The sequence below is a fragment of the Microcebus murinus genome, chromosome 8 (assembly GCF_040939455.1).
Source record: "Microcebus murinus isolate Inina chromosome 8, M.murinus_Inina_mat1.0, whole genome shotgun sequence".
Classification (NCBI taxonomy): domain Eukaryota; kingdom Metazoa; phylum Chordata; class Mammalia; order Primates; family Cheirogaleidae; genus Microcebus; species Microcebus murinus.
Window position 1 is genome coordinate 74,082,598 of NC_134111.1, and position 22,515 is coordinate 74,105,112.

The window sequence follows — 22,515 nt, forward strand, 5'->3', positions numbered from 1 at the left end:
TTTTTTGTTTTTTGTTTTTTACCCAACCTATTTGAGGTAAATCAACATTCCCAACCCATGAAGTTAAAAATAATAATAAAGGAGGACTTGGTAGGGAAAATCCAGGAACCAGTGCATCAGATACTAAAGAAAGTGCTAGGTTAGTTCCGGATGGGAACCAGAAAAGTATGCATAGGATGGAATGCGGTTAATAGAAAACTTAGGCTTGTGAAACAATAGAAACAGGAGTCTGGAGGTTGTAAATCTAACTCTGACCACAGCCAGTTGCTGAGCGCCAGCATTCCCACCCTCCCTGAGAAGGATGAAGCTACCACCCCCTCATCTCTGCAGGATGAGACCAAGCAGGGGTCCCAGAAATTGGTTGATTACAGAGGCTGTTCTGGCCCAGTTGCTCACTCCCCCCAGAAAAACCCTCTATAAAACCCAAGACTTTCCCCACCCTGATGGTGGACGCTCGTTCGGCCTCCACCCATCTGCACCCAGATGCTCAAAATAAGCAGCGTTTTGCGACACATGAGGCTTTGTGTGTCTCCCTCTCAGCTCCAGACCTAACAGAAAGCTAAAGAAATTTCTGGAGGATGCTTGGTCTAGACTTCATAGGTATACAGACTGCTCTCCACCTTTCCTTGCCGGATCAGTTTGGTGTCTGTCTTGGCCTCTTTTGTGAAATGTTTACGTTCTTTCCCGCTAGGCGATGGGATGACCAAATGCTGAGTGACGCCTGCCGCTGGGTCCTGGATGAGATTTACATCCCGCCAGCAGCTGAGGGCGGCATGGTGGAATACAAGCGAACCCTCATCATCAGCTTACTCTTCAAATTCTACCTCAAAGTGAGGCAAGGACTGAATAAAATGGTAAATGGCTTCTCTGTTAATCTTGGTGCCTTGACATTCAGGGCATGCGTCTGCACGTGGAAGACTTCCCCTGCCCGGCTTTGATAGTACAGTGGGGATACCTGGGCAGGGCCCTCAGGGTAGGGCTGCCGGCCTCCAACTCTTCTCCTGGGCCTGCTTTGCTGCTGTCCCACCCTCCCCCCTCCTTCACGCCTGGGCTGAGAAGGGGACAGCGTTGTTCCCTCATTTGCCCTCCAATCCACGTGGCAAAGGCTAATGTGCATACCAGGCTGACCTACAGTACTGAAAAGACTTCTGTAAGCAAACCTTAAAATCTTTTCATTTACCAAAGATAATTGTTTTATTAAAATAATACTTTAATATTGAGAAAATGTGAATAAGCCACAAAGGAGGAGAAAATCTTTTGTATTTCCATCACCCATAGATAATTACAATGAATATTTTGGTGTGTATCCTTCCAAACCCTTCATTATGGACATGTAAGTATATGAATAACTGTTTGGCATAGCTTGTTTATTTCACTTAGTAACAAAAACATCTTTCAATGCCATTAAATATTTTTCAGTGATAACATCAAGGCATAATGGTTGCATGGCATGTTTATGGATAGATGTGCTATGATTTGATCCATTCCTGAATTTTAGACATTTAAATTATCTCTAGTTGTGTGTTCACTATTTTTTTCTTACCTAGCCTAGTTTAAAATAAGCTGTGTTTCTCAGAATATAACCCATGATTGAATATAACCCATGAATGTCTCCTTGATAAACCACAAGGTGATCCCAAATGGCAGACAAATTACTATACCAACATTTCTTTTATGATTGACAGCTTTGCTCTGTTAGTTCAGCTAGTCCTTTTTATTATTTTATTAACATTTATTATTTATCATTTTTATTATATTCTATTATACATTATATACTATATTATATAATATATTCAGTATATAGATATATAATCAGTATATATTTAATAGATTACTATATATACTCTCAAATATGTTTTTATTTTATATATTATACATTATTATATATTGTTTTATATATTGCATTCTGTTTATTACATATTCTATCATTATAGAAGAACTCAAAATCAAAGAAGCAAAAATTTTAAAAATCAATTATAATCCAATAATCTTATCACAACCACATTAAAATTTTAGAATATATAATTTTATATTTTTCTATTCTTTTTTTTACAAAAAAATGGAATCATACCGTATGTAAATTTTTATAATTCTTTTTCACTTAACTGTATTTCATGAACATTTCCCAGTGTCAATAAATACATTTCTACAAAAGCACTTTTCATGACTGCAGAATATCATATCTGGATGTATTAATGCCCTAATTTATCTAGCAACTTCCCTGTTGTTGGATATTTAGTTTAATTCTAGTTTCTTTACTATGATAAATAATCTGCAGTTGAACATCTTTGTAGATTAATCTTTGCCTACTCTCTCTATTCCTCCTTGGGATACATGCCCACGACATGGGACCAGATTTGGAAGCACAGCCTCCATGTAGAAGGGCATATTTCCACTCATTCAAAAGGAGACCTCGTCATAAAAGGAAGTCTTCACCTCCTGTAAATAACATTCACTTTTGTGGGCACACAAATCAATGTAGTTATTCTACAAACAACTGTTGCTAGCATAGGGAATACAAGGCTCCAGGCTTTCTCCCAGCAGAATCAGCACCTAAGACCTGGGGTAATAGATTGGATAACTTTATTTCTATATGTGTTTTTCCAAGGTACTCATATAGATTGTAAAATTATATGAGAAATCATCTTCTTTTCAGGATCCCCAGAAGTTTCCTGATATCCCAGAAAAGTTCATGAGTGCTCTAGAAGATTTCCCCATAGAAACACCCCAAGGACTCCAGATGTTCCAGGTTGGTGGATGGGGCTCTCTGTGTTTTAACCTGTTTATGCATTCAGATGTACGCATTATGCATATACCTCCCTCTTTTCAATAACTCTGTGTTTTATTACTTGTAAAGATAGTGTCTACTTAGATCCAGCTGATATTGCCTGTTGCTGTCCATACATGATTATTTGGTTTAGTTTCTGTGCTGTTACTCAAGGCTACACAAGAATTAGATTCTGAATCATTCTTCTCCCACTATTATCAGCTGTGTTGCCTAAAATTTCCTCCTTATTTTGGCCAATGTTTGTCCTTCCATTAAAACCTGACTCAACATTTACTGTCTCTAAAAGCCTTCCCTGTTTTACGATAACTCCCTGAATCTCTTAGGATGTCTTCTTTGGGCGGTGGGAGGAGGAAGGTTGTAACCAAAATATATCCCTTACCATAGTACTTAGTGAATAGTTGTTAACCTTGGCTCATGTATATAGACACCTAGTTGCCTATAGTTTTTTGTTGTTGTTGTTTTGGTTTGGTTTGGTTTTTTGACTTGGGAGTAAGCCAGATATATCAGACCCAATTTTCAAGTCATGAGAATTTCTGGTGGTAAAAAAAACTTGTTCACTTTGTTCCTTAACAGTGTGTGGATCCCTACCAACCCCCTCAAGATCCAGTTGGACACCCAGTGATGCACCAGTCGGCCATCAAGCATGCCACAGGACAAGCTGTATTTATTGATGACATGCCTCCCATTGACCAAGAACTCTTCCTGGCTGTAGTCACCAGTACCAGAGCTCATGCAAAGATTATGTAAGGAAATAAAAGATGTTTCTATATATTACTGAAATGCATTCACACTTTCACATTCAAACTGAGAGCTTGTTACATATCTAAGTCAAATTAAGAATATTCATTTTTCTCTTCTGAATGGGAATCAGTCATTTTTTAAGCATAGTTATGAAAGAATCTATAACCAAGAGTTAGAACACTTGCTAAGTACTGGTATTTTTCAACATAAAGTATTGCTTTATAATTTAGTTATGAGGTCTATTGTGGTTTTTCTCTGTGTTTGAGGAATCATTTATACCATACATTGAACTTTAATATCTATCTTCAAATTTTCTCTCCTAGATCAATTGATATTTCAGAAGCCCTGGCACTTCCAGGTGTGGTTGATGTGATAACAGCAGAGGATGTTCCGGGAGATAATAATCATGAAGGAGAGATTCTCTATGCACAGAATGAGGTGTGTGAGTTGTGTGTGGCTTATCATCTTAATCCTTTGCTGGAAATGCCAAAATGATTATCGGTTATGCCCATAACATCCATGGATTAGTGTTCATTCACAAAGACTTACTGGGAATCAATGACTCTATCTCAGTGATTTGCAACTTCTCTTTTGAATCATGGACCCCTTTGACATTCTGATAAAAGCCATAAGTCATCTCAGGGAAGGCTTCTAAAAGGTCGCAGAAGTCATGGGAGCAAAATAAAGCATAGCACATTGAAAGACCCAGCAAAATGTCAGGATAACTGGATCACTGCATGTGCTGTGATTATGGTGAAGAATGTGGCTAAAGGCAATCAGAAGGCAGATATTTAAAACCAGATAATTAAATTCTGTGTCGAACTTTTTGTGCCCCCTAAATCCCACTCAAGCCACTGTTTTGAGTTTATTCTCATAGGTAGAAAACAATCTTTCTCTGGGTCCCAAAAACCCAGTGGGTAAATGTAAGAATGTGGGAACAGTAATTCCTTTGTACTGATTCTATGTATTAGCTAATCACAACATGTGGTTTTTCCACAGGTAATCTGCGTGGGTCAGATCGTCTGCACTGTGACAGCTGACACCTATGTTCATGCGAAAGAAGCAGCCAAAAAAGTGAAGATTGCTTATGAAGACATAGAACCAAAGATTATCACAATAGAGGTAGTCGGACCACTTTGTGTCTTCTAGAATGATTAGAGCAGTGTACTTCAGGCAGAGTTCAACCAGAGAGTCGTAAACTAGCATAAGTTGGGCTCTATCTGTGCTCTGCTCAGTGTTGTCTATAGTTCTAGAGTGAAGGCTCCAGCAATCTGCACCTCAGGGTGAAGCACTGGGACCGTACCTGCTAGACCCCTCCTTCCCAGCAGTGCTTCTGCAGAAACCCATGGAAATGAAGCATCCTGTGCCCACGTCCCCCATGGCATCTTGCCAGGGCATGGTCTAAAGATACAGATAAGCAACACCAGAGAAATGTCCTTATGACCTCACACACGAAACTAGTCAGTGGGAAAATCTAGAGCACTGTGGAACTAATAAAAGTTGTTACATTTACTGTATCAGGTCATCTGTCTCCCTGCCCACTTACTGCTTAAGTGCAGACTCCAGACTGCTTGGATTCTCAATCTGACTCCACCATATAGTAACCTCTCAATAGCAACAAAAGTTTTGGCAAATTACTTAAACTCCTCATACCTTAGTGTCCTCATTTCTAGAATAAATGGGAACCATAAAAGTACCTACACCAAAAGGTCATTGTGAGGTTTAAATGAGAGAATCCAAGTAAAATGCTTAGAGCAGCACCTAGAACAGGGAATGCATTCGATAAGCGTTAGCTGCTGTTTTGTTTTAGCTGTTGTTATGAGCCAGGGCAAGGACATGTTGTACTATGCTTTACATCCCCAATGCCTAGTGAAGCTCTAAACCTACAGCTGACTCTCCATAACAGGTGTCAGAAGACAGAAGGATGGAGGGATGTGTGGGTAGATGGATGATGCATATGCAGTATGAACCTCCCCAAGTAGGATGCCGACTTGAGCACCCTCTTTGAGTCTCCCTTGTTCTTCCCAGCAGTTGCCAAGTTCACGTCTTTCCCTGTTATCCTTTAAATGCCCCTTAAGTCTGCCCCTTTCTTTCCACTCATTCTCACTTCACCCTTCAGCCCAGTTCTCACTACCTTCTTGTCAAATTTACTACAATAACCACTCATAGAGGCTCTTGACTTCCATTTCAGCCCATCTATCTACCACATTTACTTTTCTAAGCCTCTAAGTTCCTCAGATCACTGTTCCTACTCAACAGTGCCCCTTAGATAAGGTTCAGACTCCTCAGTTCATAGTCCAGCCTCCACCCACCTTTCCAAACTCACCTTCTTCTGTTTCTTGATAGAAAACTTGCACCCCAGCCAATCTGGCCTTGTCCTCCTTTTGGCCTCTTAGCTTGGTTTCAACCTTAAACTATTGTTTTATAATGTGTCATTGACTTAAATGATGCAGGATCCAACTGAGGTCACCAAAATGAGGCCATTCCTGCACACTCTGAGCTCCACCAGCCCATTCCTTCTTGACTTCTCTTTACTCTGTTGTGTACCCCGGGGTTGGCATCTAAATACCAAACGGCCTCAGTTTGTCACTCAGTCATCTAGAAGTGGGACCATGTCTCTATACCCTTGTATGCCCCTCAATGCTTCCCCAAAGCACTGAACAAAATTAGTGAGTTACCAACACCTGTGATCCATTGCACCCACTCTCTGCTAACTCTTCATGCTCTCTGGCTCTGGGTATCTTGGTGTGTAAAGATCTACTTAAGCAGGAGAATGGAATTTTGATGGGAGACAAATGGCTTATTAGAATGCCAAAAAAAACATATTTTGGTTGGTTTGTTTTTTCATTGCAGCAAGCCATAGAGCACAATTCTTTTCTGTCTGCTGAGAAAAAAATCGAGCAAGGAAATGTGGAGCAAGCCTTTAAATATGTTGACCAAATCATCGAAGGTAAGTAGTCTTGGGCCAGAAAAGGAAGCTTCCAAAATTGAAGACTCTACTTTCAATCATCTGGTTTGAGAAATACTGAAACTCTAAAGAGGCAGTGCTTCTCTATCCAAGTGTGCTTTTTAGATAATAATTTAAAATGCACAAGAAGTTTACAGCTTGGTGAATTTTTTATATATGTATAAACTTATGCAAATACAACCTGCATCAAAATATAGAACATTTCCAGCACCCCACAAAGCTTCCCTATGCCCTCTCCTAGTAAACTCCGCCCCCTCCCGCCCCCAAGGTATTATTTGAACTTTTTAACTGTAAATTAGTTTTGCCTCTTTTGAACATCACATAAGTGAAATCTTACAGTATAACCTCTTTTGTGTCTACATCTTTTATTTAACATTATGTGTGGAAGATCCATCCATGTTGTTGTATAGGTTAGTATTTCATTTTTATTGTTTGGCAGTATTTCATTATACAAATATTCCACAATTTTTTTAATCCTTTCTACCCCTGATGGATATTAGAGTTGTTTTCACTTTGGAATCATTGTGAATAAAGTTTCTATAAGCATTATTATGCTTGTCTTTTGGTGAACATAAGCACTTATTTCTAAAAGAATATACCAAGGAACGGAATTGCTGAATAATAGCATATTTACATTTTATTTATTTTTTAGATTTTTTTTTTTATTTCAGCATGTTACGGAGGTACAAATGTTTAGGTTACATATATTGCCTTTGCCCCACCCAAGGCAGAGCTTCAAGAGTGTCCATCCCCCAGACGGTGCGCACCACACCCATTAGTTATGAATATACCCGTCCCCTCCTCCACCCTCCAACCTGCCCGACACTATATGAATGTTACTATTATAGCATATTTACATTTTAGCTTTAGTAGTTAATTCCAAAATTTTTTTGAAATGTACCAATTATACTACTGTTAGCAATTAAGAGTCCCATTTTTCCATGGTTATTCTCAGCCTTTTTAGTTTTATCTGATCTGATAGGTATATAGTAGTATCTTATGGTTTTAATTAGACTTCTTAGATAACTAATGATGTTAAACTCTTTTTATATGTGTATTGGCCATTGGACTGTTATGAAATGTCTGTTCAAGTCTTTTGCCTATTTTATAATTTCTTAAATTAAAAGTACTAATTGTAATTAATTATAACATAATAACTGTTAAACAATTATTTACTAACTGATTTATAGGAGGTTTCTTATTGTTTTGGATTTGTTACAAGTATTGCAAATTCTTCTCCCAACCTGTGAGTTACCTTTTTACTCTCTTTATGGTGCCTTTTTATAAACAATTTTTTTGTTTTAATGAAAGTCAATTTATCAGTCTTTTCTTTATAGTTAGTGCTTTTGTGCACATTGAAGAAATTTTTGCCTATCCAAAGGTCATGAAGTTATACTTCTACATTTTCTGTTAGAACCTTAATTGTTTTAGCTTTTGTATTTAGCTCTGTGATTCATCTTAAATTAATTTTTTTGTATGGTATGAGATAGTGGCCAAGATTACATTTTTTTGTGTGGCTATTCAATTGACCCAGCACCATTTATTGAAGACTATCCTTTCCCTTACTGAATCGCAGTGCAATTTGTATTGTTTTTCAGGTGTTTATATATGTGTTCTATTTCTGAATTCTCTATTATATTCTATTAGTCTGTCTACCTACATTTATGCTAATACCATAGTTACCTGCTGTAACTTTATACTAAGACTTGAACTCTGATAATTTGCTGGGGCTTCTCTAATATTAGCTAAGCTATTATAGGTTCTTCGCATTTCCATATAAATTTATCACTAGTTCATCAATTCCACCAAAAATAACTTGGTGGGGGTTTTGTTGGGATTACATTGAAACAATATATCAATTTGAGAGAATTAAAATCTAAACAATATTAAGGATTCTAATGCATGAACATGGCAGACCTCGGCTTTTATTTAGGTTTTCTTTAATTTCTCAGTAATTTTTTTAGTGTTCACTATAGAGATTTTGCACAAGTTTATTTCTAGTATTTGATACTTTGTGATGCTATGGTAAATGATACTGTTTTTACTTAATTTTCTACTTGTGTCTAGTATATAAAAACACAATTAATTTTTGTATATTGATTTTATATGTAGCAACGTTGCTAAATTCACTTACTAATTTAATAGTCTTAGAGATTCTCTTGAATTTTCTATGTACATAATCTTGTCATGACAGTTGTATTTATGTTTTTCAGTCCTTGATACTATTATTTGCTTTTTGGTTTGTTGTGACTTAGTGCACTGGCTAAGACCTAGTTAGTATAATTTTTAAAAATAGCAATACTTAGATCCCACCCCAGACCAATGAAATTAGAATCTTAGACTATAGGGTCAGGGCATTAATATTATTTACAAAGCTCCCCAGGAAATTCTAATGTGTGGCCAAAGTTCATAACTACATCTGTCTTTATTGAGAGAATCACTATTGATGTTTGATAAGAGAGAGTAGTAATTTTCACAGGATCTATTATCTACTCTTAAATAACTGGAATGAAAAGTGCTGCAAGCTTTTTTTAATTATTAAAAACTTAGGAGAAACCTTTAGAATACTTGTTTCTCAACATCATTCTGTTCAAGCAGAAATGTAGACTGCCTCCCAATTACAAGAACAAATCACTACCTCAGAAGAGTAGTTAGATATAGCCAGTAAACGCATGAGAGATGCTCAGAAGTTTAACAGTATCTACTGCTTATGCCAAACATTCATTTCTTGTAATGGATTTTATTTAAAAAATTTAATGAGATTTTACAAAAACTATAAATTTGGGCCAAAGATTATTTAATAGTAACATTATCAGCTAACATTGATCAAGTAATTACTGTGCCAGACGCCATGCTAAGCGTTTTACATATATCATGTGATTTAATCCTAATATCAACCTTAAGAGATGAGTATTATTATTAAACCTATTTTAAACTGCTAAGTATTTACTGCTTACTATTTAACATGAAAGCAGAACAACTCTGAAAAGGAGCATATCAGTAGCTTCATTTTTAAAATGAGAAAACTAAGTCTTATAAAACTTATAAGGTTTATCGCGCCTGTAATCCTAGCACTATGGGAGGCTGAGGCGGGAAGATCATTTGAGCTCAGGAGTTTGAGACCAGCCTGAGCAAGAGCGAGACCCTGACTCTACTAAAAATAGAAAGAAATGAACTGGCAACTAAAAATATATAGAAAAAATTAGCCGGGCATGGTGGCACATGCCTGTAGTCCCAGCTACTTAGGAGGCTGAGGCAGAAGGATAGATTGAGCCCAGGAGTTTGAGGTTGTTGTGAGCTAGGCTGATGCCACGGCACTCTAGCCTGGGCAACAGAGTGAGACTCTGTTTCAAAAAAAAACCCCCAAAACTTTATAAGGTTTATAAGACTGAGGTCTCATATCCGGTTAGCAGTAGAACCAGGAATGGAGCCCAAGACTGGCTGACCCTAAGTCCTTGCTCTAAGCAACATGGTATATTTTCTTTTAATTGTTATTATTACCCAAAAGACAGAAGGCTGAGGAGGTGCCATTCAAGATTTTGCCATTTGGGATATTTGCCATTTTGGATTTTGGTAATTGTGGGAGTTCAGAATTTTGGCACAAGTTGGAAATTTGCAACATGAAGGGAATTTGGGCAGGAATGACTAAGAGTCACAGAGCATGCCAACATGGAGAAATGTGGTGTAGTGATTGAGAGCATGAAGTCTGGTGTCAAGCTGCCTAGGTTTGAATCCCAGCTCTGCTACTTACCATGTGAGACTTTGGCACCTTACTTAACCTTTCCCTGTCTCAGATGCCCATCTGGCAAAACGGAGGTAATAATACATGCCTCATAGGATTGGTGTTAGGATTAAATGAATTAATTGTCTATAAAGCACTAAGCCTTAGAAAAATATCTAGCATCTTATAAACACTGTGTAATTGTTAAGTAAATAAATTTGAGTTTAAAATATGCTAAAATAAAATATTATTTTGAGCTGAAGGCAATTAAGAAACAGCAGATATAGAAAAAAGCTCTCTAACCTCCCAATTTACCTAAAAGTGGGGCATAAATTTCCTTTTGTGAAGGTGTTCCCATTCCCCTCTCTTATACCAGGAAGGGCAGAACAAGAGGCAACTCTAGGCTCTTATCAGCCCAGAGAGGGCAGTGAGAGGAATCTGCATAACAAACCTCACTAATATAACCTTTTTCTTATATTAGTTTCCCCTAAATATTTGTCTTCTCACAATTTACCATTCCTAAAAGCTCAAAACCCCTTTCCTTTATCTTGCCCCTTCTCCACAAATTTATTGTCCTTTGTTAAAATGGTATATAAGCTTCCAGGCCTGACTACCTCCTTGAGGTTTGCAGTTCATTTCTATGAGCCTTCCCTCCACATAAGCCTATAAGAAATAAGCCTATTTCTCCTGTTTAAAAAATTTAAAATAAACCCTTTTCTCCTGTTAAAAAATTTAAAATAAAATTATGTTGATTTTAGATTGAAGTCATATACATTCTATAAGCAGATTTGGGGAGTTTTGGGGGGCCCTTTTGCATGACTGGCAATCTATTGTCCCAAGAAATAATTTTTAATAATCCTTTGACTCTGGCGAACAATTCACTTGTTTTAATAGCACAGGGGTCTTTTAGGTAGTTGTAAAGCGAAAACTGTGTCTTCAAATATTTAAACGAGGGCCAAATGCCTCTCTTGGTATGGCCTACAAAAGATAAGAATACAGTGAACAAGCTGAAAATCTCATATAAACCAGTAAGAGTGGGCTGGTTTTAGGGAAGGGAACAGCCCCAGCTCTGCTATTTTAGACCTGTATGTCCTTTACCAAGTTACTTATTCTCCCTATGACTCAATAATCCTCAATATAACCAGATAGAGGTACATGTTTTCCCCCATTTTACAGCTGAGGAAACTGGAATTTAATAACTTCCCCAAATTCACTGAGCAAAGAAGTGGCTGCACCTGGGTATATAGTCCGATTAGTCTGTGCTCTCAAGTTCAGCATGTCACAGGTCTAGCCACCCACTACGCAGATGAGGAAACTGAGGCTAAGAGAGGTGAAGTGAACGACCTAGGGTCACTCAGTTCATTGAGCACCAAGAAGATTAGAAAAAGTGGCCTAATCAAATGATATAAAGTCTGTCTCTCCCTAAACGGAAGCAGCTCACTCTTTATAAGCAAAACTCCACCAGAAGCTCCCACGTTGTGACTCGTGATTAGACACTGCCCTGTGTTTGTGCTTTACAGGTGAGGTCCACGTGGAAGGACAGGAGCATTTTTACATGGAAACACAAAGTATCCTGGCTATCCCAAAAACAGAAGACAAAGAGATGGTGTTACATCTTGGGACACAATTTCCAACTCATGTGCAGGTAATGGGATAGCCTTGGAAAATGAGACTCCAGATGGTCATGTGAAGAGAGGCCGTTGCCCCCAGGCCCTCTACTGTCAGGGCCTTTTGGTCCCTCCCACTCCTGTGCCTCGAGCTCCCTGTACATTCTACACTAGCTAAAGTCCAGAATGAAGAAAATGGGGCAAATGTGTCCTTAAAAGGGCAGACCTTTCAAAGTGATCCGGAAGTTTTGCCGCCTTCCAAAAGATAGGGCAAGATTCATCTTTCCCTTACAACAATTGATATTGTAAAAATCTCAGGGAAGTCAAAGCCTTAGTAGTATACTTACATTTCCCTTTAGGGTTCATTTGTATTGCTGTTCTATATGACTGTTCTTGTGTATTTGTTGTACCTATATAAATCAATTGCATTTCCAAGGCGTTTTCAGCTCAGCTCAGTAAGTAGCATGTAAATTGCAATCCTATGCTAGTGGTTGAGGTATAAGGCATTGCCATACCCAGGGAAGTGAAGAAAATCCTCCGATATTCCCCTCTTCCAAAATATGGAGTTGTTGGTCCTAGAATAGTGCCAGGCACAGGAGGGTATTTTAAAAATCATACTGGGGGAAGGAGTCATGACAATCATCACGACAGGGGAGGCTGGAAGCTTCCTGGTGGAGCACAGGTGAGCTGACACCTTGAGGTCCCGAAGGGGTGGGGAGGCTCCATGGGAGGAGGACACCACCAGCTGCCATTTCAGGCAAAATGAAAGGCTGAGGGCATTGATGCTGAGCTAGGGTGTGACTGTGGCCTACACAGTTGACATGGACAGAGGAGGAGATAAGAGCTTTTTGCCCTTAAGCAGCTATGTGATCTCCTACAAGTCACTGGGTATCAATATACTTTTCTGTAAATTGAGGGAGGTGATAAAGATCACCTCTGAGGTCCCTTTTGGCAGGCGGTCTGTGACTCTGGGCTCCAGTGGAGAATACATATATCCCAAAGTCACCAATGCCACCCACCACCAGCAGCTCCTGGTTACAGTCAGCTCCAACACAGCAGGCATTTCCCTGGGGTCAGTAGGGCACTGCATAGCCACAGCCTGCCACAGCCCAGAACCTGGGGCAGTGTCAAAAGCAGGCCCAGTTAAAGATTGGAGTACACGTTCCTCCAAAGAAGATATATGAACCACTAATATATGTGCACATGAATAGCTGTTCAACATGATTAGTCACTAGGGAAATGCAAATCAAAACCACAATGAGGTACCACTTCCCACTGGAATGGCTGTAATCAAAAAGACAAGCAATAACAAGTATTGGCAAGGACACAGATAAATTGAACCTTCATACATTGCTGGTGGGAATGAAAAATGGCACAGGCACTTTGGAAAACGGTTTGGCTGTTTATCAGGATGTTAAACATAGACTGAACATAAAACCCAGCAATTCCACAACTAAGTATCTACCCACAAGAAATGAAAACATACGTCCACAAAAAAACTTACGCACAAATGTTCATAGCAGCATGACTCATAATAGCCAAAAGTAGAAACAACTCAATGTCCATCAACTGATGAATGGACAAACAAAATGTGATATATCCATGCAATGGAATATTATTTAGCCATAAAAATGAATGGAATACTGATAATATGCTACAACATGGATGAACCTTGAAAATGTTATGCTAAGTGAAAGAAGCCAGTCACAAAAGACCACATATTTTATGATTCACTTATATGAAATGTCCAGAGCAGGCCAATCTATAAAGACAGAAAGTAGATTAATAGTTGCCCAGGGCTGGGGTTGGAGGGGGATAAGGATGGATTGCTTAAAGTATACAAGTTTTCCTTGGGGATGCTGAAAATGGTCTAAAATTAGATTATGATGATGGTCGCACAATTCTGTAAATGTAAAGTCTTTGTTGAATGACTAAATTTCTTTCATGGGCAGAGATTAAAGTGAACTATTAAATTGCACTGATGTGGCTTTCGGGGCTTACCTCTTGCAGGAATACGTGGCTGCAGCACTAAATGTCCCAAGGAGCAGAATCGCCTGCCACATGAAAAGAGCTGGAGGAGCGTTTGGGGGGAAAGTGACCAAGCCTGCTCTGCTAGGAGCTGTAGGTGCTGTGGCCGCCAACAAGTAAGCGTCAGCTGTCTCCATAGCATCAATGCCACCCGAGTTCTGTCAGCCCCGCACCCCAGCTCTCAGCTCTGCTGAGGTTGTCAGAGTAAAAGGAAGGTCAAAACCCCAACCTTAAAAAAAAGACACATTTTATCATGAAATACACTGGGGGCTCTGCTGCTGCCTGGGAATATTCACTTAGCCTCTGCATCGTGCAGTTGGAATATCCAAACACCAAAACAGCCGTGTCTTTTCTCAACCTTGTAACTACCGAAGTTCATCAAGATATACTCAGGACAAACTTAACTTCTCCCAGGCTACTGCTACAAAAAGAAAACTGTGAACATCTTAGCTCGTTGCCACTTTCCAACAATAGAAAGTGTTGTCCTGAAAGTAGCAGGTTTGCTGGCACTGGGACATTTTATGGCAGGGAGTCTGAATGCAAGGAAGGTTGAGCATGACAGAGCATTGGTGTCAACCCTCTCAGTCTCAATCAACATCCCCCTTATGGCAAATATTTTAATGCTTCTTTACTATCTCAAAGTGAAATCCATAATTACACACACAATTACAAAATAACCATACAATTCCTTAATATACTATAAAAGAGAAATAAGAATAACTTATAACCAAATAATATCATTGCAATATATAAATTTTCAGATATAACTAAGCCAGAATAATAATAATTTTTTTATTTAATAGGTTAAAATCTATTAGTATCATTATTTTTTTCATTGTTTTAATTTCAATATATTTTGGGGATATATTTTTGGTTACATGGATCACTTTTGTAATGCTTGAGTCAGGGTTATAAATGTGCCCATCACCCAGATAGTGTTCATTGTACCTATTAGATAGGTTTTCACCCATCTCCTCCTCCCCCCTACCCCCTGCTTGATTTCCACTGAGTTTTACTTCACTCTGTGCACATATATGCTTATCAGTTAGTTCCAATTTAATAGTGAGTACATGTGGTGTTTGTTTAGATACTTCACTTAGGATAAGGGTCCCCAGTTCTATTCAAACTGTTGCAAAAGGTATTAATACATCATTTTTATGGCTGAATTGTATTCTGTGGCATACATATATCACATTTTGTTAATCCACTCATGAATTGATGGGCATTTGGGTTGATTCCACATCTTTGCAATTGTGACTTGTGTTGCAATAAACATTCACTTGCAGGTTTTTTTTTTTAATAAAATAACTTCTTTTCTTTGGGGTAAATACCCAGTAGTGGGATTGCTGGATCAAATGGTTGATCTACTTTTAGTTCTTTGAGGAATCTCTACAATATTTTCATAGAGGTTGTACTAATTTGCAGTCCCACCAACAGTGTATAAACGTTCCTTTCTCTCTGCATTCATGCCAGCATCTACTAGTTTTGGACGTTTTTTAAATAAAAGCCATTCTAACTGGGGTAAGGTGATATTTCATTGTGGTTTTAATTTGCATTTTTCTGATGATTAGCATTTTTTTGTATGTTTATTGGCCATTAGTCTTTCTTCTTTTGAAAAGCTTCATGTCTTTTGCCCACTTTTTAATGGGGTTGTTTGGTTTTTTTCTTGCTGATTTGCTTGAGTTCTTTGTAGATTCTGGTTATTAGCCCTTTACCAGATGTATAGCTTGTATGTATTTTCTACTGTTCTGTAGGTTTTCTCTTTGCTCTGCTGATTATTTCCTTAGCTGTGTGGGAGATTAATTTAATCAAGTCCCACTTATTTATATTTCTATGATCTTCTATCTAGAAAACCCCAAAGACTCAGCCAGGCATGGTGGCTCACCCCTATAATTCTAGCACTCTGGGAGGCAGAGGCAGAAAGATAGCTTGAGCTCAGGAGCTCAAGACCAGCTTGTGCAAGACTTCAAACTATACTACAAAGCTATAATAACCAAAACAGAATGGTACTGGCACAAAAATAGAGACATAGACCAATGGAAAATGTAGAGAACCCAGATATAGAACCATCCACATACAGCCAACTGATCTTTGACAAAGCAGACAATAACATATGCTAGAGAAAAGAAGTGCTATTTAATAAATGCTGCTGAGAAAATCGGATAGGCACATGCAAAAAAATGAAACAGGATCCATCTCTCTTACCACTAACAAAAATTAATTCAAGATGGATAAAAGACTTTAAAATGTAATGCATGAAACCATAAGAATTCTAGAAGAAAATGTAGGAAAAACTCTTCTAGATATTGGCCTGGGCAAAGAATTTATGAGTAAGCCCCAAATGGCAATTACAGCAATAATATTTTTTTTAATTTTAATGCCCCACAAACTTCCAAAACATTGTCTAAGGAATGTTATGACACCCATTAAAAACCAATACACTAGATTATCTCCAGTCCCCTTCCCCCATTTCTGTGTTCCTACAATTTTGTGAAGCATCCAGGATATTAATAGTATCACTTCCCATAGGACTGGCCGCCCTATCCGGTTTATCCTGGAGCGCGGAGATGACATGCTGATAACTGCTGGCCGTCACCCACTCCTCGGGAAATACAAAGTGAGTAAGATAAATGGTTCAGCAAACTGCCTAAGACATTGTCCAGCGTTAACCAACCAATACTAAAAACAACTACTAATTCCATACCCCTTGAAAGGGATGTTTGAATGCTGCCCTAAAATAAGTCAGAACTTTCTGTTAGGATCATGTTCAACTTGGGCACCATCCTTATATTCCTCTGGTCACTGGTGTATCCAGTCATGTGCATAAGCTAAATATGGATTGACAACCATGATCAGAGGTATTTGTGTACAGCATGATGCAGTTGCAAAGAAGGACTGTCACGATGATTGCCTTACTTGTTTCACTTTGCAGATTGGATTCATGAACAACGGCATGATCAAAGCTGCTGATGTTGAATATTACATCAATGGTGGGTGCACTCCTGATGAATCTGAGATGGTAAGTAAGAAACATACTTTTCCCAAAGGTTACCAGTTGAACTATATGCACCACACTTCATTTGCATGAGTGTTTGTCTTACAAATCAGATAAATTCTGTGAAGGGGTCAAGTCAGAGACAAAATTCAGATAAGTGGTTTTGAATGTTTGACAGATGTGAAGTTTTGTTTTGTTTTGCTTTAATTCAGGTGTTGGAGTTCATCGTGTTGAAATCTGAGAATGCGTATTATATTCCTAATTTCCGGTGCCGTGGTAGGGCGTGCAAAACGAATTTGCCTTCCAACACCGCCTTCCGAGGATTTGGCTTCCCTCAGGCTACGGTGGTCGTTGAAGCTTACATAACTGCTGTGGCTTCTCAGTGTAACTTACTCCCTGAAGAGGTAATCAGTCGGAGTCCCCTAATAAAACACTGAGAATACACTGAGAATTCCATTATATCTTGAGCACCTACCTAGCACATTATGTCAGCTTCTATGTGGATTCAAAGAAGTAAAGTGCATCATCTATGTTTCAGCTGATTTTTGCTATGGGGTGAATTGATCACAAAACTTAGTGTCTTAAAACAATAGATAGTATTTGTTACGATTCTGTGAATCAGCTGGGCAGCTCTTCTGGTCTGGGCCAGTTCAATTGGATGCCTCAGTTCTAGAGTGTCTCATCCTCCAGGCTGGCTCAGACTCCTTCTCATGGTGGTGGTCACATGGTCCCCAAAAGCAGCAAGAATGCAACAAGCCCTAATATGCGAGCACTTTTCAAGTCTCTGCCTGCCTCATATATATGCATAGTCCCATTGGCCAAAACAAGACACACGGCCAATCCCAGTATCTATTTATTCCCCACCCGAGGGAATAAATAGAACAGAAAGATTACACACATTTGTACAAATATTTTACCACAATTCAAGACTTTCAGGAACTAATTTGAGAACAGTTAAGAGTAAGACAACGTGTGTGGAAATAAAAGGATTTTGAATCAGGAGAATTTCGTCTCACCACCAACAAACTTGTAACAGAGCTACTAATAGTTGGGACCTCTCAGAGTTATTGTGAAGTTTACTGAGATAATACACTCTAGAGCCTCATGCATACAAAGCATTCAATAGTAGTTTCTATTGTTATTATATTTATGCATGCACACTTGCCCTTGCATATCTATAGCCATTTAGCTAGTTACTTCTTTTTATTTTGAAAGACTTTCAGGCATATAACAAAAATGCATGCTTCACATACGGAACAAGCATCTATCCTTGAAATTCATTTTATTTTCTCATTTTTCAGGTTAAAGAAATAAACATGTATAAGAGAATTAGCAAAACAGCCTATAAGGAGACATTTAATCCAGAGCCCTTGCGAAGATGCTGGAAAGAATGTCTGGAGAAATCTTCCTTCTATGCTAGGAAACTGGCAGCAGAGGAATTTAACAAGAAGAATTACTGGAAGAAGAGAGGGCTTGCCGTAGTCCCCATGAAATTTACCATTGGGATCCCCATAGCCTACTACAATCAGGTGAGATTGGAGGAGGTATCTTTCCCTCCAAAGCTGTTTTCCAAATGACTGGCTGCCCGGAAAAGGCAATCCTGTACAACCAGGGATGTTTCCCTCTGGGGAAGAGTGAAGAAACCGGGCAGTTTCCTGTAGCAGGAAATAGAGAGAATGGGTTTAGGCAAGGGTTGGGGACCACGATGTCCTGGCAGACCTGGCAGGTCACCACATCAGGGACCTCAGAAAGCAATAAAGAATAAAATTCAGCTCAAGGGGTTCTGCCCTGAAGTAGCAGGGCCCCAAACATAGGTTTTGAGGGATGGGGTCAAATTTCAAATCCATGAGAAAACTAGGGGGTAACAAGAGGATCCCTTTCTCTCTCCCCTCCTGTCTTAATCAAAGCAGTAGGGTCAGTTGAAGACAGAGCTTGCAAAAACACATGAGAACAGACAGAGCTATGTGATTCACAAAGAAACTTGGTGTTACCATATTGGGGCTCAGTGACTCCTGGGTCTCCTTTTTAGTTTCATTATAACCAGCTTTTTGTAGGGTTCCGTGTCTGATTCTGTCATTTATTTTTTGTTTCCATCCCCATTAACTTCTGAAATGTCTCTATAACCAAAGCCAAGGCAAAGGAAGGCCTATAGGCCCCCTTCATGGTGTGACTAAGGTCTGCCCAAGTTGTCTCTTACCAAAACTACCTCCTGTGCACACCCTTCCTCAGAGTACACTAACAAGGTAGGAAGGACAAAGAGAAGGAGGGAGGGGACGGCCAGAAGCACTGCCCTGCCTGGAGCAGGTGTGCATCTTTCCCCCAGGTAGTGTTTCTCCAGCCAGAATAACACACAGATGCCCTTGAAGGAGAAAATTCTTGTGGACTCTAAATGGTTGCTTAAGTTATTTATTTTGATGTTATTTAACCACTTCGGTGCGGCGCTCACCGGCCGCGAAACCTTGCCCACAGCCGGCCGCACAGTGCGCGCGGTAGCTTGTGCTGTGCACTGACGGCCGATCCGTTTTGCTCTTGTGTGATGAGGAAAGCTTTAAAGCACTGAAAGCTTGTTTTACTTTACAGGCAGCTTTACTTGTAATGTAAATCAGCATAGGTAACATATACATACACGTTTTCATTACGTTGTTTTTAAATGTTCACAATTTTATTTTGATAAATGAAAAATTAGAAAAGTCATATCACGGCTGTCGGCTAAACTCGACTCTTGGCTGTGGGCGTTCGTTGCGGCTGTCGACTATAGTCGACGCTCATACGGAAGTGGTTAACTATATAACCATAAAACAAAGAATAAGCTTCTTTTAGCTCTTATGCCTTTATAAAACAAAACAAATTTGCAAATTAAGTAAAAATGAATACTATAAATGCCAGTAGTATTCAAAAGAGTGCCGTTAATTTAATGTGGTGAATGATGTTGCTTTTCTAAAACTAAATCCTTACTCAGAAAACAATGGTGGTCCTGGCGGCTGCTGCATCCTAAATGTCTGTGATGGTGTGATGACTCACTGCCCCACCTCCTATCTCGAATATGCTCCATCGATTAATGTCATCCTACCTGCTGCTTACACAGTCATCAACACAAAATCTAACATGGTACCTGAAAGCACGTGGCAATACTCGTTCATGCGTGGTCATGCATTACTCTTGCTAGATTGTCAAAGAGGCAAAAACGCAAAGTTTAACAGTTCTTGTAGAGGACTTAGTGATTCTGTGAATACAGTGTCGTACCCAGAAGACTGAGGGAGATGAGTTAGTTGGTATTTGCCTGCTTAGTGGCAGGGGCACAGGGCTTAATCCAGAGGTAGGAACCCAAGGGGTAGGTGCAGAATCCTGGGCCACATGTCTGAGCTCTCAAGGTGGGGTGGGGATTGCTCTCAAGAAAAATCCCAGCGACTAGCAGAACCACCCTGCATAGCCCAGCCTCCTCCCTCCTGTGGGTCTGGTCCCTGGAGCCACATGTGCGCTCTGTGGATTCCTCAGTTAAAACAACCAGCTGCGGAGATGGACAGCAGCAGTTAGTTTGAGGAGGCAGCATGGCGTGGTAGCCAAGAACACCGGATTCAAGTTAGGACTGTGGGTTCCAACCTTGACTTTCCCACAAACTAGGCATCTGGCTGTGGCCAAGTCTCCCCTCTCTAGGCTTCTATTCTCCCACAGGCAAAGTGAAGAATGTGGACTAAATCAATGAATCCCAAACCTGGTTAATCATCGAAATCACCTGGGAGCTTTAAAAAAGGGCATTTGGGCTGTGCGTGGTGGCTCACACCTGTAATCGTAGCACTCTGGGAGGCTAAGGAGGGAGGATTGCTCAAGGTCAGGAGTTCGAAACCAGCCTGAGCAAGAGCCAGACCCCGTCTCTACTAAAAATAGAAAGAAAGTAATTGGCCAACTAAAAATATATGGAAAAAATTAGCTGGGCATGGTGGCACATGCCTGTAGTCCCAGCTACTCAGGAGGCTGAGGCAGGAGGATCACCTGAGCCCAGGAGTTTGAAGTTGCTGTGAGCTAGGCTGATGCCACGGCACTCTACCCTAGGCAAAGAGTGAGACTCTGTCTCAAAAAAAAAAAAAAAAAAAAAAAAAAAAGGGTATTTGGGCTCCACCTCCAACCTGCCTCTGAATTTCCAGAGTGGGGTGCAGACCCCTACCCCATCATTATACTGAAAGATCAGTGTCTGGAAACTATGAAAACATCTCAAGATTCTTCCAGTTCCTCTAAGTATCCAGTAGAGGTCGTGCTTGTAAATTTACTCATGTAGGTTCCATTTGCTTTAATTTCCACGTCCAGGGAAGGAAGAATAATAAAATGTTGTGCAGGCTGGGGCTTTGGAGGGGCAGCTCCCAAGGCAACCACACAAGGCCAGGAGGCAGGAGACCACTGGGAGGGAAGAGGAGTACATTCATCTGTCTACAGTGATGGTTTTGAAGTCTCAGGTTTCTTGCAAGAGGTTGTCTGTAGCCACCAAAAATAGCTCTCTTGTCTAGAACAGAAAATGAGAGATTGGCTCAATGGAACAAAACCATTCATCCAGCAACCTTGGCTACACTCACAGCAACATTTGGCTGCATCAGTTTCCAAACTGGGATTACAACTGTTTCCCCACAGGCAGCTGCTCTAGTCCACATCTATCTGGATGGCTCCATCTTGGTGACTCATGGTGGCTGTGAACTGGGACAAGGCCTGCACACCAAAATGATTCAGGTGAGATAAGTGTCCGTCTTCTCCAATGTATTACTAGGAGAGTACAGCACGTTACAACCAACTTAACAGCTATTTTCTTGTTAAGTAAAATAAATACCATGACACTACATGCGTAAGTCAATTGTAGGACTCATCCTGACTTCGGAAATGCAAAAATGCAGGGGGATGAGGGCAATGGTGCTAGGATTAAGGAAATACATTGTATTATTCTTCCTGCACACAAAAGAACAAAGTCCATAGATCTCCTGAAAAATGTTATTTGAATTTTCAAAGATAAAATACTTTTAAGCTTTATGATGTTGACTTAAAATCATGATATCCATAAATTTGGAGAGGAGAGCTTTATTTCATATAAAAAGCTGCAGCCTGCAGGCTGGCCATCCTGTAGGCTGGGAAGGTGGCCTCCAGCAGAAACCAGAAGCAGGCACTGTGAAGGAGGAAGGGTGAGACAGGAATTTATGCTAAACGGGTTGTGTAACTATACACATTCAACAGGTTATAGCAGGAGCTAGGGATATTCACAAAGGGAGGAACGCATGTATTTATAGTAAGTAAACATGCATCAATCAATTTTGGGCAGAGACTTAACATTTAAATGCATTAAAATTAGACTCTATACATCTGAAGGTGAAAGAGAGGACACAGAAGCAACCAGTCAGAACCAGTCCATGATTCATGGTCTCTTAGCAAGGAATGCTAGTCAGTTGTGTCAAAACTTCAAAAAGAGAGGGGAGTCCAGCTGCAGCGTCAGGCAATTGGTTGAAATCAGTGGTGGCGCAAGTTTCTAGAAAGGGCTGGTTTGTGTTTAACCTTAAGAAGGAAAGTCTAATGTCAGTTAATGAGAGACAGGGTATGATGGGCACGTCTGACCTCCCATCCCATCATGGCCAGGAATTCAGTTTTAAAGGTTTCTCTGGAGTCCCCTTGGCCAAGAGAGGATCCATTTAGTCA

The 22,515-nt window shown here is 39.7% G+C and overlaps 1 protein-coding gene across 1 annotated transcript in view; it reads left to right on the forward strand.

The window, feature by feature from the left end:
* The window catches only part of LOC105856979 (aldehyde oxidase 4), a 63,222-nt gene that overhangs the window by 27,715 nt on the left and 12,992 nt on the right, over positions 1 to 22,515 (forward strand). Inside the window, exons 15-27 of the mRNA XM_076005785.1 lie at positions 692 to 854; positions 2,657 to 2,749; positions 3,362 to 3,531; positions 3,853 to 3,967; positions 4,529 to 4,651; positions 6,383 to 6,479; positions 11,739 to 11,863; positions 13,836 to 13,969; positions 16,383 to 16,470; positions 16,786 to 16,872; positions 17,061 to 17,252; positions 18,150 to 18,377; positions 21,469 to 21,564. Of these exons, the coding sequence (XP_075861900.1) occupies positions 692 to 854; positions 2,657 to 2,749; positions 3,362 to 3,531; positions 3,853 to 3,967; positions 4,529 to 4,651; positions 6,383 to 6,479; positions 11,739 to 11,863; positions 13,836 to 13,969; positions 16,383 to 16,470; positions 16,786 to 16,872; positions 17,061 to 17,252; positions 18,150 to 18,377; positions 21,469 to 21,564 (1,711 nt within the window). The remainder of the gene's footprint in view (positions 1 to 691; positions 855 to 2,656; positions 2,750 to 3,361; positions 3,532 to 3,852; positions 3,968 to 4,528; positions 4,652 to 6,382; positions 6,480 to 11,738; positions 11,864 to 13,835; positions 13,970 to 16,382; positions 16,471 to 16,785; positions 16,873 to 17,060; positions 17,253 to 18,149; positions 18,378 to 21,468; positions 21,565 to 22,515) is intronic.